The 17338-nt window shown below is 40.5% G+C and overlaps 1 protein-coding gene across 1 annotated transcript in view; it reads right to left on the bottom strand.

Moving 5' to 3' along the window:
* RCL1 (RNA terminal phosphate cyclase like 1) overlaps nucleotides 1-16051 on the bottom strand; it is a 56707-nt gene extending 40656 nt beyond the window's left edge. The window contains exons 1-2 of the mRNA XM_082842540.1: nucleotides 15786-16051; nucleotides 1397-1468 (exon numbers count right to left, since the gene is read on the bottom strand). Coding sequence (XP_082698666.1) covers nucleotides 1397-1468; nucleotides 15786-15921 — 208 coding nt within the window. The 5' untranslated portion in view covers nucleotides 15922-16051. The remainder of the gene's footprint in view (nucleotides 1-1396; nucleotides 1469-15785) is intronic.
* Nucleotides 16052-17338: the final 1287 nt, after the last annotated feature.

Raw genomic sequence — 17338 nt, 5'->3', positions numbered from 1 at the left:
CAGGATCATGTAAATGTCTTACTTCTCAACCTAAGTTGCAGATATGACCAGAAAAGAATAGAACTACCTTCTCTCTGAATCACCAATAAAAATAGCTGAAAAAAATCCCCAGCAATTTCAAAGTAAACAAGCCAAGGAAGACTAAGGGAATCATAGCTTGCAAAGGGCATCTGATGTTTTATGCCTGAAACCTGCTACAGATCAACAAGTCCCACGGCCACTTATGAAGCCAAGCTTGTCTTCTTTCTTAAGAGAGCCAACACACAGAAAAGTTCAGTTTCCTTTGTTGAATATATGAGCAAAGGCACATAGTAAATGGAGCCAAAGGATGCTTGCCATGATCGTCTAACAATGTAGATAAAAGAGTTTCTAGGGGGCTTCCCTGGTGGCGCAGTGGTTAAGAATCCACCTGCCAATGCAAGGGACACGGGATTGAACCCTGGTCCAGGAAGATCCCACATGCTGTGGAACAACTAAGCCCATGAGCCACAACTACTGAGTCCGTGTGCCACAACTACTGAAGCCCACGCACCTAGAGCCCCTGCTCCGCAACAAGAGAAGCCACCACAATGAGAAGCCCGCACACCACAACAAAGAGTAGACCCTGCTCGCCACAACTAAGGAAAGCCCACGTGCAGCAACGAAGACCCAATGTAGCCATAAATTAATTAAATTAATTAATTAATTAATTAATTAATAAGTTATCATGCTTCCATACAGTAGAATACAATATAAGGCCCACTGAAATACTGAGATGGACCTGCATGTGCCTGGCAAGAAAATTCCCTGAGACACCTGTGGCTAATGAAAAAAACTGGCTGCAGAACAACATGAAGAGCATGACCCTGTTGATGGTTTGACATACAAAAGTGCCCACGTAAGCAAATGCACATAAAGGAGACCAGGACACAGTCCCCACACTGTGACCACCGCTGCCCCTGGGAGAGAGAATGGAAGAGGAAACAGGGTGAAGGGATTTTTCACATTTTTTGCATATACTTGTATAAACTTACTTTAAAAGACAAAATAAAAAAAAAATTCAGCACATACAACTACCTCAGACAGTTTGTTGGAAGATTTTATTGTGACAACATAAGTTAAATGGACATTGAAAAGTTGTATATAAATGTTAGGTATAAAGTGTTTTTATTGTTTAAAAAGAAGAGGTGCTCGTCTGTTGATCTGAAATTTTCACTCTTCTAACTTACTTAAATCAAGGGTATTCTCCTTAAATTGGCAGATTTCACATACCATCTCCAGACAATTGTATCACAGATAGGAAACTGGGTCTTTCCATCCAAATACAATATTTATACCATCAAAAAGAGTGAATAACAGAGGAATATTTAAGTATTACATGTAGGTGCTTTCAGGAATGGGAAGAAAAGGAGCTTACCTGTTTGGTTTATTTCAATTCGAGAACCATTAGTTATTTTGTCCAACAGCCTTATGAAGCTGGCTTCAAAATCTGTGGGGAGAAAAGAAAACAGATTGGCCTCATGCTAGGTCACCATTTCCAGAGCACATCCCAATTCAAGTACTGCAGTGCAGGGTAGGTTACTTCCTGCATCATACCTGGGTTCTTCTCAGGACCTGGGTGGCTCACTGGCTAAGGAAATTGAAGCAGTTGAAAAGCACTGACTAGCATATATATGTTTAGTAGAACTATTAGAAACAACTCAGTTTTCGTATTCCACCAAAAAATAGCAATTCTACCAGCAATCTAATGGGATATTAATTTTAGCAGAATAACACCCACCTGTCCTCCTGACCTCAGGAGTGTGTGCCAAATAAGGGAGAAAGAACAGAAAGTAGGAAAGAGTTTTAAACTCAAATTCTTACTTGCCGCAGAACACCTGACAAGGAAAATTAAATCGAGGACCACCCTTCAGTCTCAGAGGCAGTAAGAGGTTACCGTCTCTCCCATTCAACAAAGCATCCCTGGCTCCTTTCCTCTATCGTTTACTGATCTAGAAGCTATCTAATCAGTTCAGTTTTTAATTTTATTACAAAGGTGCCTGAATATACAGTATTACTGCCACCTTTTTAATGCATGAAAAAAGACTGGAAGAAAAAATACAAAGTGTTAGTTTCTCTTCATAGTAGGATTTTATAAGAATTTAGTCTTATTATTTAAATTTTAATGTGTAAATCTGCTTCAATTACTTTTATGAATAAATTGTTATCTAGAATATAAAAGCTGGTTATTCTTTACAAGGTGGGAGAGGGTAGATTTTAAATGTGAAATATGGGAAGAGGTAGAGTGAAGACTCAGGATTAAACATCCTCTGTCCTCCTCGGTAGATTTTACACACACACACACACACACACACACACACACACACACACACACACACACACACACACACACACAGGCTTTAGCTTCAACCTCCCTCCCATGAACGGGGACAAGGAAGACCAAGTCTTCTGTACTGAAGGCATGGTGACTGCCTGACGCTTTCAGGCAGTTCCTACTCCTACAATAGACTAGCAGAGTTTGAGAGCACAGACCTTAGAAGTCACCTAAACTGATCCCAAAGGGTGAAGCAGATCGACTAAGCAATTCCCATCTACCTGCTCTGTTACTTAACACTGTCCCATAACTCCTGTCATAGCAGATTCTGCAATCTGTACAAAGAGCACTGGGCCAGAAGTCAGAGAAACTCCCTTAAGTCCTGAAACAAGGCATAATGGCTAATAACAGCAGCTGTGTATTAATGCTTACCTATGTAATCCTTATAACCAGTAAGCAGGAAGTGTTTCCCATTTTACAGAAGGCTGAGGCCCAAGAATGCCCTCTAGCTTGCCCTGGTTAAACAACTGGCAAGTGGCAGAGCCAGGATTTGAACCCAAGCCTGCCCTTCTCCAAAGTCCATGCTCTGAACCACACCATAACTCAGTTTAATCCCTCAGAGTCAACCTCTTCCTCTAGAAAATTAGGGTACCTTTCAACTGTAGGCAATGATTTAACTGAAGGACCCTGCAGATGATTTAATAAGTTCCCAGTCTACATTTATTTTTAATGAAATTAGAACAGAATAAACAATATCAGAGTTACATAGTAAGGGTGCTGTTTATGAAATTTTAGTCTCAGTTTTATATATACTTGTATGTGTATTAGGTTGTGGTATAAGTAGCAACACAAAAGTTCAAAAGTAACTCAACTACAAAATCGAACTAGAAATGCTTTCTATGGTCTTTTTATATAGAATATTCTACGTTTTTAAAAAGTAGGCATGATCTATATAACACAATGCCACTTTCTACTTATGTTTACAGAAAACGCAAGGTATTCTGCACAAAAAAGGAAAACCCTTCATTTGCTCAAGCTTTCACAGTGCCTAAATGGGAGACAGGAGCAAGCATTTATGAATAAAGCCGAAGATTATCAACTCCATAGCTTTTACAGATTAGGAAAGAAAAGAAAACAAAATTACTTTAGAAGTAGTTTTTTTGTGCTGGTTTTTTTTTTCTTTTTGTAATCCACAGGGGCTCTTGAGCATGAACACAATTAAAAATGCCCAGCAGAGGAACATGAGTAGGAGGAGAATGGGCACCTAAAGAGACCTCCAGGCAGGACCATCCCCTGGTCACAGTAAACAGGTTCTTCAGAAGCAGTACTTCAAAGAACCAACACAGAGCTAGTTCCAGAATCCTGGTAACAGTGAAGATATAGCTGCATCACCTGGTATGAAAAAGATCTCAAGTTCACCTAATAATAGTCAGACTGAAGTGTCAAACTTCATTAAGACAAGATGTATAGGATTCCTTGCCCCTTCACTTCTTCAAGACTGCTCCTAAGAGTACAGAACGTCAGATATCTAACATTAGGGGGAAAAATCCCCAAAATAAGCACAAGCACAATTTTACTGGATGGTTTAGGAATACATAATTAGGTTACACAGTTAGAAAGAGAATCAACATGAAGACCATAATGGTCAGGAGACTGGCTACCATTAGGGGCATGGAAGGGAGTGGTGAATGAAAGAGGCACACAGGTGTGCACAATGTTCTATTTCTTGACCTGGATGGGATCACACAGATGTTCATTTTATAATCCTATAAGACTAGTTTTATGTCTTATGAATTTTTTACGTTATTGTATTTCATATTTTAAACAAATCTGTACTATCAGGACCATCAGTTTCGGGATTTTTTTAAATACTAACTCCCATACCTACTGCCCTCCCCACTTCCCTAGCCCCCAAAGAAGTGAATGCATCATTTCTTTAAAGGGGCTGGTAACTTCTAGAAGACTTAGTGGTGGTCATCAACCCGACCCATTCCTCACTAAGAAAGACAAAACCATGTCTCCAAGCAGGGGAGCAAGAGAAGGAATACAATCTAAAGATCTATACTTTATGACAAGATCTATACTTTAAAAACAAGGATTCTTTTAAAAAAAAAAATCTCAATAAGCAGTTTCACTTAAAAGTATTGTAACGCAACTCAAATTCTAGAAATATTAGTCTGCTTAAATAAATTATGACACATCTACATACCAGAACACTCTGCTGCTATAAAATTAATAAGGTTTTTTTAATATACTGATATGAAACATCTCCATAGTATACTGAGTGGAAAAAAAGTAAGATGCAGATGGTCTTTGCGAAAGGAAAAAGTGTGTACTTGCTTATTTATGGGAAAAACAGCCCTGAAAAGAAACACAACAAACCAACGACACTGTTTGCTTCACAGGGAAAGAAGATTGGGAAAGAGACAGACAGACAAACAGAGACAGACTTTGTAAACCATTTTGTTCCCTTTGAATTTCATGTCATGTGTACGCGTTTTAAAAAAATACATAAAAATTGAATTGAAAAATACAAATAAAGGTATTATAACAATTTAAAGAGCCAATAAACAATGCTCTCATTAAATAGCCTATGAAAGATATTTATAATACAATATAGCCATTATTTTTTTAAACTGCTTAATTACATAGGGAAATGTTCACACTATATTAAGGAAAAAAATTTTAAGCGATATATACAGTGTGATATATCTCAATTTCGTTAGAGATAACTAAAAGGTAAGACAGCAAACTATTAACATGTGAAATTAGGAGTCATTATTTTCATCATTAAATCCAAAAAGGTAGAAATTACATATACCCAAGTCTCAGAATAAATTAAAAGATGTCTGCTCACTTGAAAATAAGGTACATATAAAAAATTTACGTATTTTATGTAATTATGCATAATGTGATAGATAATAAATTATATTTTAACTTAAAGAAATATTTACATAACATCTTTCCTAAATTATGAATAGGTCAAGAAAAATATATTAAAGAGACATATCAATTTTATCAAAATATATGGGGGTCTACAAAAGAAAAACCACTGTAAACACTTTAGTAATTAAGAAAAAGAAAAGCAAGAGAACGATGAACTGAGATTTTAGAAATGGAACAAAATTTCAAGCTAAAAAATAAATGACAATAATAATCTCAAAAGAAGAGATAAACAAAATGGAAAACATAGCAGAAAAAAAGCTAATTCATTGAAAAAAATACAACACAAATCAATATCCTCATTCATTTGTAAAAGGAAAGAAAATGTGAATTAATAAAATAAAAAATATAATTAATACAAAAGATTGAGAGCTTTTATGGTAGACTATTCTCTATTATTTACTGACACATTTGGAATTAAAATGGATGGTTATGTAAAAAGATAAATCAAAACCGATAAAACAAATTTTAAAACAGGCACAAAAAAGATAAACCCAAAACAAAGGGAATGCGAAAATTTATCAAGTAATAAACAGAAAAGAGCACTGATGAAGTTATTTAAACATAGGTAGAGGGGCTTCCCTGGTGGTGCAGTGGTTGGGAGTCTGCCTGCCGATGCGGGGGACAAGGGTTCGTGCCCCGGTCCGGGAGGATCCCACATGCCGCGGAGCCGCTGGGCCCGTCGGCCATGGCTGCTGAGCCTGCGTGTCTGGAGCCTGTGCTCTGCAGCGGGAGAGGCCGCAACAGTGAGAGGCCCACATACCGCAAAAAAACAAACAAAGAAAAAAAAAACATAGAGTACATAAATTGTGACGTATTAATAAAATGTAGTATCATGACACAGCAATGAAAATCCACAAACTATCGGTGCGACAACAAAGATGCATCTCACAAAAACAATACAGAATTAAAGCCAGACACACACAAAATACGTACTCTATGACTCCACCTATATAAACCATGGTTAATATTTTAGAAACCTAATCTATGGTGTAAAAAGTCAATTTAATGTTTATGCTGGGGATGGGAGGAAATGGTGTCACTGGAAGCAAGCATGAGAGGGGTTTTGTGGGTTGCTGGTCTTGTTTTATTTCTTGACATGCATAATGGCTACCTGGGTATATCCACTTAGTCATAATTCATCAATTCATTAAGCTTGTGCACTTTTCTTAATGTGTAGTATAATTTGATAAGTTTATTTTAAAAAATCAAGTTCAAAGTAATAACATCTTTTAAAATATGAGAAAAGCAAAGAAACCCAATCATCTCTCAAATTTACCATGATATTAGAAATGTGATTAAATATACCTCAAAAAAACACAGTGTCACTACAAGGAAGAAATAACAATTGAGGGAAAGACTATCTTACCAATTAAGCAAAAGGATTTCACACACTTTGATTTGACCCCACATTCCCATTTTTTATTTTAAAGCATAATTTTTGACCTGCTAATTCCACATCTAGAACTCTATCCCACAGAAATAGAAATATGCTAGACTACTGCACAAAAATTTTTTTTACTGCTGCTTTATGTATAATAACCATCACTGAAGGTTACTTTTTTGCCCCATACCTTCAAATTTTCCTAGATATTTTATTTTGCTTATGTAAAAACCTGTAAAAGAAGTGAACTCAACAAAGGGCAACTTATTTCTCTGATTTATGCTGTTTTTACCACCTTCAAGTTTCCTATTTGTATCCAATATCTTCAGTTCTAGTCCTTTCCTTTCTCTAACCTAACCTTTCTCTAACCCTAAAGCACTAGAGTATTTCCACCACCTCAGGAAATTACTAAAGATGCAGCAGGACATTACATAATAATAAAAGGGCCAATCCACCAAGAAGACAGAGCAAGCCTAAATGCACCAAACAACAAAGGTGCAAAATATATAAAACTAAAACTGTTCAAACTGAAAGGAGAACTCAACAATGCCATCAACCAACAGAATCCAATCAACATTTATAGAACACCCAACTCACCACAGCAGAATATACATTCTTTCCAAGAGCCCATGGAACATACATGAGGATAGACCAAATCTTGGGCCATTAAAAAACATCAACAAATTTAAAGTAATTGAAATGAATACACAGCATGTTCTCCAAACATAATGAAATCAAACTGAAATCAATAACAAAATGATAACTGGAAAATATACCCACACTTGGAAGTTAAACAACACACTTATAAATAATCCATGGATCAAAGAGGAAGTCTTTTTTTTTTTTTTTTTTTTTTTTTTGTGGTACGCGGGCCTCTCACTGTTGTGGCCTCTCCCGTTGTGGAGCACAGGCTCTGGACGCGCAGGCTCAGCGGCCATGGCTCACGGCCCCAGCCGCTCCATGGCATGTGGGATCTTCCCGGACCGGGGCACGAACCCATGTCCCCTGCATCAGCAGGTGGACTCTCAACCACTGCGCCACCAGGGAAGCCCTCAAAGACGAAGTCTTAAAGGCAAGAAAAAACACACTGAACTGAATGAAAATTAAAACATGACATATCAAAATTTGTGGGAGACAGCTAAACCAGTCTTGAGAGGGAAGTTTATTGCACTAAATGCCTACATTAGAAAAGAGAAAATGTTTCCAATAATCTGTCTCACTCAACTTAGAAAAAGTACAAAATAAATCCAAAGGAAGTGAAGGAAATAATAAAAATAGCAGAAACAGATGAAATTGAAAACAGAAAAATAGAGAAAAATCAGTGAAACAGATGGCTCTTTAAAAAGATAAATAACATGACAAACCTCTAGCAAAACTGAAAAAAAAAAAGACACAAATCAACATGAGGAAACAGGGAATATCACTACAGATCTTGCAGACATCAAAAGGATAATAAGGGAATACTATGAACTCTACATATATAAAACAATTTAGATGAAATGAACCACTTCTCCAAAAAACACAAACTACCACAACTCATCAAATGAAATGGATAATTTAAATAGCCCTATCACCATTCAGGAAATTGAAAGCATATTTTTTAAAACTCCCCAAAAAGATATCTCTAGGCCGTTATAGTTTCATTGGAGAATTCTACCAAATGTTTAAAGCACTAAAATCAATTCTACACAATCTCTTTTAGAAGACCAAAAGGAAACTGTTTCCAATTCATTTTAAGCTAGTATTATTATAGTTTAAAATACCAAAACCAGACAAAGACAGTACAAAACAGAAAACTACAAATCAGTATAACTTATGAATATATACCCAAAAATCTTTAACAAAATGTTAGCAAATAAAATCCAGTAATATAGGAAAAGAATTACACACCATGAACAAGTGGGGTTTATTCCAGGAATGCAAGGCTGTTTCAATATTTGAAAATCAATCCATGCAATATACCATATTAACAGACTAAAGAAGAACAATCACATGATCACATCAATTGGCGCAGAAAAAGCATTTGACAAAATACAACACTCATTCACACACACACACACACACACACATACGAATCTTAGAAAAATAGGAATAGAAGAGAATTTCCTCAACTTGATAAAAAAAAATCTAAAAAAATATACAGCTAACATTATACTTTGTGGCAAAACAGTGGACACTTTCTCCTTAGGATAGGGAACAAGGTAAGGAAGCTTGCCCTCATTACATTTATTTAACATAGTCCTAGAAGTCCTACCCACTGCAATAAGGGGGAAATAAAAGGCATAAAGTTCAGAAAAGAAGAAATAAAACTGTTCCTATTTGCAGATGACATGACTGTTTACATAAAAAAATCCCAAAGAATCTAACAACAACAACAGCAAAAACACACACTTAGAACTTTTAAGTAGGGGATTTCCCTGGTGGCACAGTGGTTGAGAATCTGCTTGCCAATGCAGGGGACACAGGTTTGATCCCTGGTCCAGGAAGATCCCACATGCCATGGAGCAACTAAGCCCGTGTGCCACAACTACTGAGCCCATGCGCTGCAACTACTGAAGCCTGCACTCCTAGAGCCCACGCTCCACAAGAGAAGCCACCACAATGAGAAGCCCGCACACTGCAACAAAGAGTATCCCCCGCTCGCCACAACTACAGAAAGCCTGCACGCAGCAACAAAGACCCAATGCAGCCCCCCAAAAAATGAACTTGTAAGTAAATTCAGCAAGGTTGCAGGACACAAGACAAACATCCAAAAAAATGAATTGTATTTCTATATACTACCAATAAACACATGGAGACCAAAATTTAAAATTAGATAGCCTTTACAATTGCTCAAAAAAGTGAGACATTTAGGTGTAAATTAACAAAACATGTTAATGTTATATGCTAAAAACTACACAATGCTGATGAAAGAAAACAAAGATCTAAATAAATGGAGAGATATACTATGTTTATGAATTGGAAGACTCAAATACAGTAAAGATGGTAACTCTCCCTAAGTTATCATATAGGTTTAACACAGCTCCTGTCAAATCCTAACAAGATTTTTTTGTATAGATGAAGACAAGATTATTCTAAACTTTATATGAAAAGGCAAAGGAACTAGAATAGCTAAAACAATCATGAAAAATAAGAATAAAGTTGGAGGGATCAGCCTACCCAAATTCAAAATTTATTATATACATATAGTAATCAAGACAGTTGTGGTACTGACAAAGGGATAGACATATAGATCAGTGGAACAGAACAGAGAATCCAGAAAGAGACCCACACAGTATGCCCAACTGGTTTTTTACAAAGGTGCAAAAGTGATTAAATGGAAGAAAGATAGCCATTTCCACAAAGGGTGCTAGAGCAGTTGGACATGCATAGGCAAAAAAAAATGAACATCGACCTAAGTTTTAAACCTCATACAAAAAAAATTAACTTAAATATAAAATGTAAAACTATAAAACTTTTAGGAAAAAAAAGAAAACCTTCAGGATCTAGGGCTAGGCAAACAGTTCTTAACACCAAAAGCACAAGCAATAAAAGAAAACTCTGATAAATTATATTTCATTAAAACTTTCCCTCTACCAAAGACCATGTTAAGAGAATAAAAAGACAAGCCATAGAGTGGGATAAAATACTAGGAAACCAGATATTTGACAAAGGACTAGAATATGTAAAGAACTCTCAAAACCTAACAGAAAAAGAAAACAATCTTACTAGAAAATGGCTAAAGACATGAAAAGTTGTTTAATATCATTAGCCATCAGGAATATGCAAATTAAACTAGAAGACGGCAGTACACACTAATCAGAATGGCTAAAATTAAAAATAGTGACAACACTAAATGCTGGCAAGAATGCAGAGAAACTGAATCATGCCTACATTGCTGGTAGGAATATAAAATCTACACTTATCATTAGTATAGTCGTCAGACCTCCCCCAATTCTAGTTATCAACAACTTTAAGTCCCAAACAATACTGAAATAAAGTATAGGTGCATCCTTGTGGTATAACAAGAAATGTATTTGGTCTTTGTTCCTGGCACAGAGCTCCTAAAACCCCTGAAAGTTCCAGAGCCACACGAGTCTCTTTTAAGTTATTCATACACAGAGGCCCTTTTGAGCACACCTGACTTTATGCTATTAGTTGACTTAGGGTGGAGCCCCTAGACAGCCTCAGGATGGGGCCGATCACCAGAAAAACCAAATGATTAGGGGCTTCCCTGGTGGCGCAGTGGTTGAGAGTCCGCCTGCCGATGCAGGGGACGCGGGTTCGTGCCCCGGTCCGGGAAGATCCCACATGCCGCGGAACGGCTGGGTCCGTGAGCCATGGCCGCTGAGCCTGCGCGTCTGGAGCCTGTGCTCCGCAATGGGAGAGGCCACAACAGTGAGAGGCCCGCGTACAGAAAAAAACAAACAAACAAACAAACAAACAAATGATTAGAGGATTAGAACTTTCAGTCCTACTCACTGACTTCTGCGGGGGTGGGGGGGTGTCAAGGTGTGCCTAGAGACTAAGCCCTATAAAAACTCTTGAACAAGGAGAGAACTTCCAGGTTGGTTTAAAAAAAAAAAAATATCCACATTCTGGGAGAGTAACAAAACCCCGTTCCACAATAACAGAAGCTCCTATTTCAGGACTCTGCTGGACCTGGCCCTATGTACCTCTTCATCTGGCTGTTCATCTGTATCTTTTATAATATCCTTTATTGTAAACTGGTAAATGTAAGTAAATGTTTCCCTGAGCTTCATGAGACATAATTTTAGCAAAATATCAGATCCCAGGAGGCGGTCTGGGAAACCAGAGGTATGAGTGACCTGGACTTACGACTGGGACTTGTGACTGGCACCTGAGGGGGTGGAGGGCAGTCTTGTGGGATTGAGCCCTTAACCTGTGGGATTTGATGCTATCACCACCGAGACAGTGTCAGAATTGAGTTAAATTTGTAGGACACCAGTGAACATCCACTGAGAATTGGAGAATTACTTGGTGTGGTGAGAAAAACCCACACATCTGGTGTCAGAAGTATTGAAAGTAGAGGATAAAAATAGTTTTCCCTTACAATCCTCCTTTTAGAAGATCCAATTTATGAACAGCCAGATTTATCCCCAAAACAATATATCAGTTTGCCAAAAGATATTTTACCTTTAAGGATCTCTATGTGGTATGTTTCCTCGGCACATTTTAAAGGATTCTTTTCATTAAAATTCCACTTACCCCTCCTTTTTCAGAATCTCATCTGCTTAAGACCAAATAACTCCTCTCTCCAGTTTCACAGCGAGGCTTAGTCATGTGACCTACTCAGGGACTTGGGTAGCAGCAGTCCCGTGTCCTAACTGCTAAACCAGGGCTCTTGCCCAAGTCCATCATTTCTGTATTCCCACTTTAAAAAATTATCATTCTTGTGGAATTCTTTCCATATGGACCTCACCTTATCCAGAAAACGTTAACTCAACTGAACCCTGCAAGATACAGCCCTCCTGAAACCCAGAAACAGAAGCACTTTGGACAGCTGCTTTATAATTTGAGGAACACTCAAGTCCACCAAGCAGTCAGATGGGAGAACAGGCCTTCCAGGCTGGAGCTGGCTGCCGTCTGTTTCCAGCTCTGTCACTGACTGGATATTCAACTTCACCAGCTATCTTACTTAACTATGTCTTGCCTTTTTTACCTTCAGTAAAACAGCAACAAAAAAAATTTATTTCGTCCTCACTGATGGAAAGAGTCTAATAATATAATCCTTCATGTTCCTCAAGAGTGAAGTAAAAATTACACATGTGGCTGCATAATTAATAAAAACCATTCCAGGATCATCTTTCTTTGGGATTCAAATTCTTCTCATTCTTTACAATTCCTCTTTCAAAGGAAGCAGTTTTATTTAAGAGATTAACAAATCTGTCAGAAGTCACAGAGTCTGACCTGTGTCTCATCCCCTTCTGAATCTTTATGCAGTTTTCTTAGTACCTCATGCTGCTATTCCCAACCATTAGGGATACAAGGAAAAGAAAAAGGTTAATAATTAAGTCTAGTAGACCAGGGGTTTTCAACATCAGCACTGATATTTTGGACAGAATACTTCTTTGTGTGGGGAGCTGTCCAGTGCACTGTAGGATGTTTAGTGGCATCCCTGGGCTCCACCCACTAGGTGCCAGGAGCAGCCTCCCAGTTGTGACAACCAAAAATGTCTCCAAACACTGCCAAATATCCCCTGGGGAACAAAACTGCCCCTGGTTAAGAACCGCTACATTATACATATAACACACAAATATTTGGAAGCCATCACCTAAAAGGAAACCTTTAGACTGAAAAGAAAACAGAAAAGACATAATTCTCTTTAAATATTTGAAAAGTTTCCATACAGAAGTAGGAAAAGATTTCAAATATCAGAGAATAGAACTATACCAGTGGACAGAAGTTACATAATAATAAAATCAGCTCACATCTATTCTTCCTACACGCCAGGCACTGTTGAGTACACTTTCAAATATTATTTAATCGTCACAATAACCCTCTGAAGTCAGTAGTATTGGCCCCACTTTACAGATTAAAAAACTGAGGCTCAGGAGGTCCAACAGCTAATAGCAAAAGCAGAACCCCATCTCAAACTGAGATCTAACTGAGCTCAAGCTCTTAACTCCCAAGCTACTATGACCATAACAAATGAAGATTTTACCTCCACATAATAAAGAAAATGAAGAACTTTTTGACTTAAAAGCTGTTTCTTTCACCAACAATGATTCCTGCAGCCACCATCTCAATCCTATCCGTTCAGATCAGAAAATCCATAGAGCTTTCCTTCATAACCTCAGGGGAAGCCTCTGCTCTAACTCTGCTGAGCCCCTTTACAACTTCCTACTTCAAAGTACTCAGGCTACTCTCTCAGCTCTTCCTTAGAAAGCTCCTCGAGAGTGCGGCAACTAGCTTCTCGCATTTACAACTCCACAAAGCCTTGTACATACTGGGGCTCAATAAACCTTTTCTGAATGACTGTTCCAGAGGTACCACCCCCACCCTCCAAAGCTCACACCAGAGGGGATATTTAAGCAAGCACCTTCAGGAGATATAATTCTTGCACTTGAGCTGAAGATTTTATTGCAAATGCTGAGTTTTTTCCAACTCTCAGAATCTGAGTCAGGAAGAGTCAGAAAGGAATATGACAGATAAGACAGTCCGTTGGCTACATGTCCAATCAAGCTACCACAGACTCGTTTGACTATGATCACATATCATGTGTCAGGGGCTACATGTATTTATGTATATGTGTGCATGTATATACACTTATACTTACACTTGGGTATGTATACAAAGACATATATATGTCTATGAATGCCTGTATATACGTACACCTCAGTTCCCTCTTTAGAAATTAAGCAAATGTCTATAGTGTTCCTGAGGCCTTGAATCCAGCCAAGGAAGTCTAAATTAGGAGTCTCTTTTTTCCCCCAGTATATTAATAAGGTAAGGCAAAAATTAATAAGGTAAGGCTATACACAGTATTCCTCATAAAATACCAGCACATGTGCCAACCAGTACTACCTTCCCCAGGTACCAAAGTCTGGTATCTTTTCAGGAAAATGCCAAGTGGCCGAGCCCCGTTCATGTGTGTGGCAGTGAAGAGATGCTCATGAACAGTGCACGGGGGAGAAAGGGAAACATCACTAAATTGTATCTTATGGGCACTATATTTCCATTAGAAATTGCAGGTCTCCAGGCTAAAGTACTTCTATTTCTCTTTTTTAAAAAAAAGCTATTCCCAGTGTTCCACAGAAGTAGAAGCCTGTCTTCTTACCACAACCAGCTAGTGGTGAGTTCTCTAGGCTAATTTAGGGGTGAAGGGGAGAGTTGGCTGGGAAGGCCAGAGAGTAGAGCAGTCAAGCAATTGCTTTGCCCAAGGGCCAGACTCAAAATAAAGGCAAGGAATGTTGAGAGGAAGAGCACCTGGCATAAACCATGCTAGGGGTCCCTCAACTTCTTCAGTGTTTTTGAGCAGTACAGTGAGGGCAGTAACAATCATGCACCAACACAAGCCTTTGTTACTGTCACCTGTTTCCTGTCCATGGTACAGAGGTTCATCTGATTCTTTCCTTCCTAATCTTCTATCTCCATCAATGACATGGCATTTTCAGCTTATGTGCAACCAATCACCATTCAAGAGAAGCAGAAATGTAACCATCCAGAAGGTGCATTCAGACTGATGATGAAATAGGCTGGCCACCTTGTACAGGAGCCAGTGCAAAATTAAACACATCAACAGGGCCCAGAAAGCTTTGAGGACCAACCACAAACCCTCTCCTCCTTCAATTTGCAGATAGGTTTTTCCTTTTTTTTGTTGAACTGATTTTCCCAATTTGGGATAACCAGACAGAAGCTTTTAAATATATGAGTCATTTCAGGGGACCAGTTGAAACTCGGAGACAATTCAACTTCATATAGGTTTAAATGGGGCCTTATTTTTCATCTATCCACTTTCGCAGGGCAAAAAGAGAGCTTGGAAGCCTATAGTTTAGCACTTGTCACCAATCCTTTACTAAAGTCCAGGCAATTAGGCCCATGATTGTTAAAATTTTATCTCAAAGCTCCTGTCCTGCACAAATCAATCACAGCCACTGCTGAAAAAAAAAACACATAATTTTAAAAGATTCTTTAATCCACACCCAAGGAGATGTGTGGGGGCTGCCGAGAACTCATGACGACAGGGACAGCCGGTGGTGTCCAAGGGGGCAGCTGCTTCTGAGACCTGTTTTGGGACGGGACAAAACCAACCAGTGGTACTTTTCTCTCCAAATTTCTTTCCATCTTTACATCTGCCGATTCACCACATTTCGGTCCAACAAACTGTTTTTCTCCATTGCGAGGTTTACAGCGAGAGCAAGAGGGACTCAAGACAAGCGAGGGGGCGATGTCTGGGATATGTTGCAACACGTAAGGCTGAAAAACGTGTAGCTGTTTACTACCAGCTCCCGGGAGACGCCGAGCGCATAAGAGCTCAGCCCCTGGTGCGCGGCCCCGCCTCCCACACAGCCTCCTGCGCGTTCGTTCGGGTGTGGGGGCGACACGCAATGAGCCCTCCCCAACGCCGCCCCGGAGGCTCCTTGTGCGCCGGCCCCCAGGGCATCAGCTAGGTCTCTCTTCGCGCCCCACGCCCACGCTGCGCGCTGCCCGCCCCGGAGTTACCTCGGAGGCCGGGGTTGTCGTCTCTGGCCCGAATCTTTCGGATTTTGACAGGGCGCCCGCTCAGAGTAGACAGGACCAGACGCTGGCGCAAGAAGTTGCAGCCCGCGTAGCTGAGGGAGTGCGCCTGGGTCGCCATGTGCACGCCCTCTGCAACGGCGCGGGCGGCCGGGGCGAGGCGACTTTGGACGGGCGCGGGTATCGCGACGACGGCGGCGACGGCGACAGCGGCAGTGGCGGCCCGGGCTCCCTCCCGCAGCCCCGCAGCCCCAGGCGCGTCCACGTGGTTTGGAACAGGAAGGGAGAGAGACGATACACCGGGTCAGAGGGGAGTGGGGCGGAGCCGGTGACCGCCTCTCCGCCTCCCGGCCCGGCTGGGGGCGGACCCCGCACCGGGCCACTCCGCTATTGGCTGGTGCAGGATCAGGGCGGTGCCCGGGGCGCACCGCTATAGGCCTACACTGGGGCTAGGCGGTGCCTGGGCCACGCTACCATTGGCCTGCGCTGGAGCTGGGCGGTGCCCGGACCCCGGCAACAGCGCTTGGCTGGAGGAGCGCGGGACGGGGGAGCGGCCTGGGAGCGGAGGCGATGGAGCACGCCTTCCCCACCAGTTTCCGCGGGGTCTTTCCCCGCGTGGGGGCAAGGGGAGGCGGTTGACTGGGTTTGAGTCTCTCCTACATGCCCGGTACTTAGCCACACTACTTACGGCAACCTCTGGGATGTGTATGCTATTAGCTCCCCCGCCTTTTTCTTAATAGAAGAGAAAACAGGATTGGCGCGCTTTACCCTGTTTCAGACACCGTGCTGAGCGCGCAGCCGGCCCTATGCCCTCGCGCCCGCTGTAATCCTGAGAGGTAGTGCCATTCCCGCCCTACACTTGGGGAAAGACTCGAGGAACATTGCAAGGCTGGCAGTGGCAGCATGCACAGGAACCAAAGTCTTCTGACACCAGGCCATTACTTATGAGACACCAAGCTTTGCCCTTTTCACATCAGTGGCTTCCCTTTACAGCCACAGTGCTTTTTGCCAAGTCAGGTCCTCCCATTTTGCATGCCTCAAAATGGATAGTTGTAATAAATTACACACACACACACACACACACACACACAGGTCTTCCCTCTTTCCCATCCTCTTCTAATCTTGCACACCAAAAGCTTCCCAAAGATTGGATTATGTCACTCCTCTGCTCAACAACCTTCAAAGATAACGCAGTTATCTATAAAATGATTACAAACTTGGGAGTCCAATACCATAATACGGTTGGTTTGTAGCGATTCTTGGACAATGTCGCCAGATTATGAGTTCCAGAACACATGGGGGAAGAGGGGGTTCTGGAAGGGGTCAGAGCTTGAGTAAGATTAAAGAAGGTGGCTAGCGTTATGTGGGTAAGACTCAGTTATGAGGAACCACTGGAAGGTCTGAACTTCTATAGGGTGACAGGTTATTAGAGGTGTATGTTGAGTTTAACAGAATCAGCCCTGAAGTTCATTGAGGGAGGTGGGTAATCCATGCACATTATTGCCATTTCTTGAGACTTCTTTTAGGAAGTTGACAGT

Source organism: Leucopleurus acutus (assembly GCF_964270905.1).
Source record: "Leucopleurus acutus genome assembly, chromosome: 7".
Classification (NCBI taxonomy): Eukaryota; Metazoa; Chordata; class Mammalia; order Artiodactyla; family Delphinidae; genus Leucopleurus; species Leucopleurus acutus.
The sequence above is the reverse complement of the archived record's forward strand: the minus strand, read 5'-3'. Positions and strand labels throughout refer to the sequence as shown.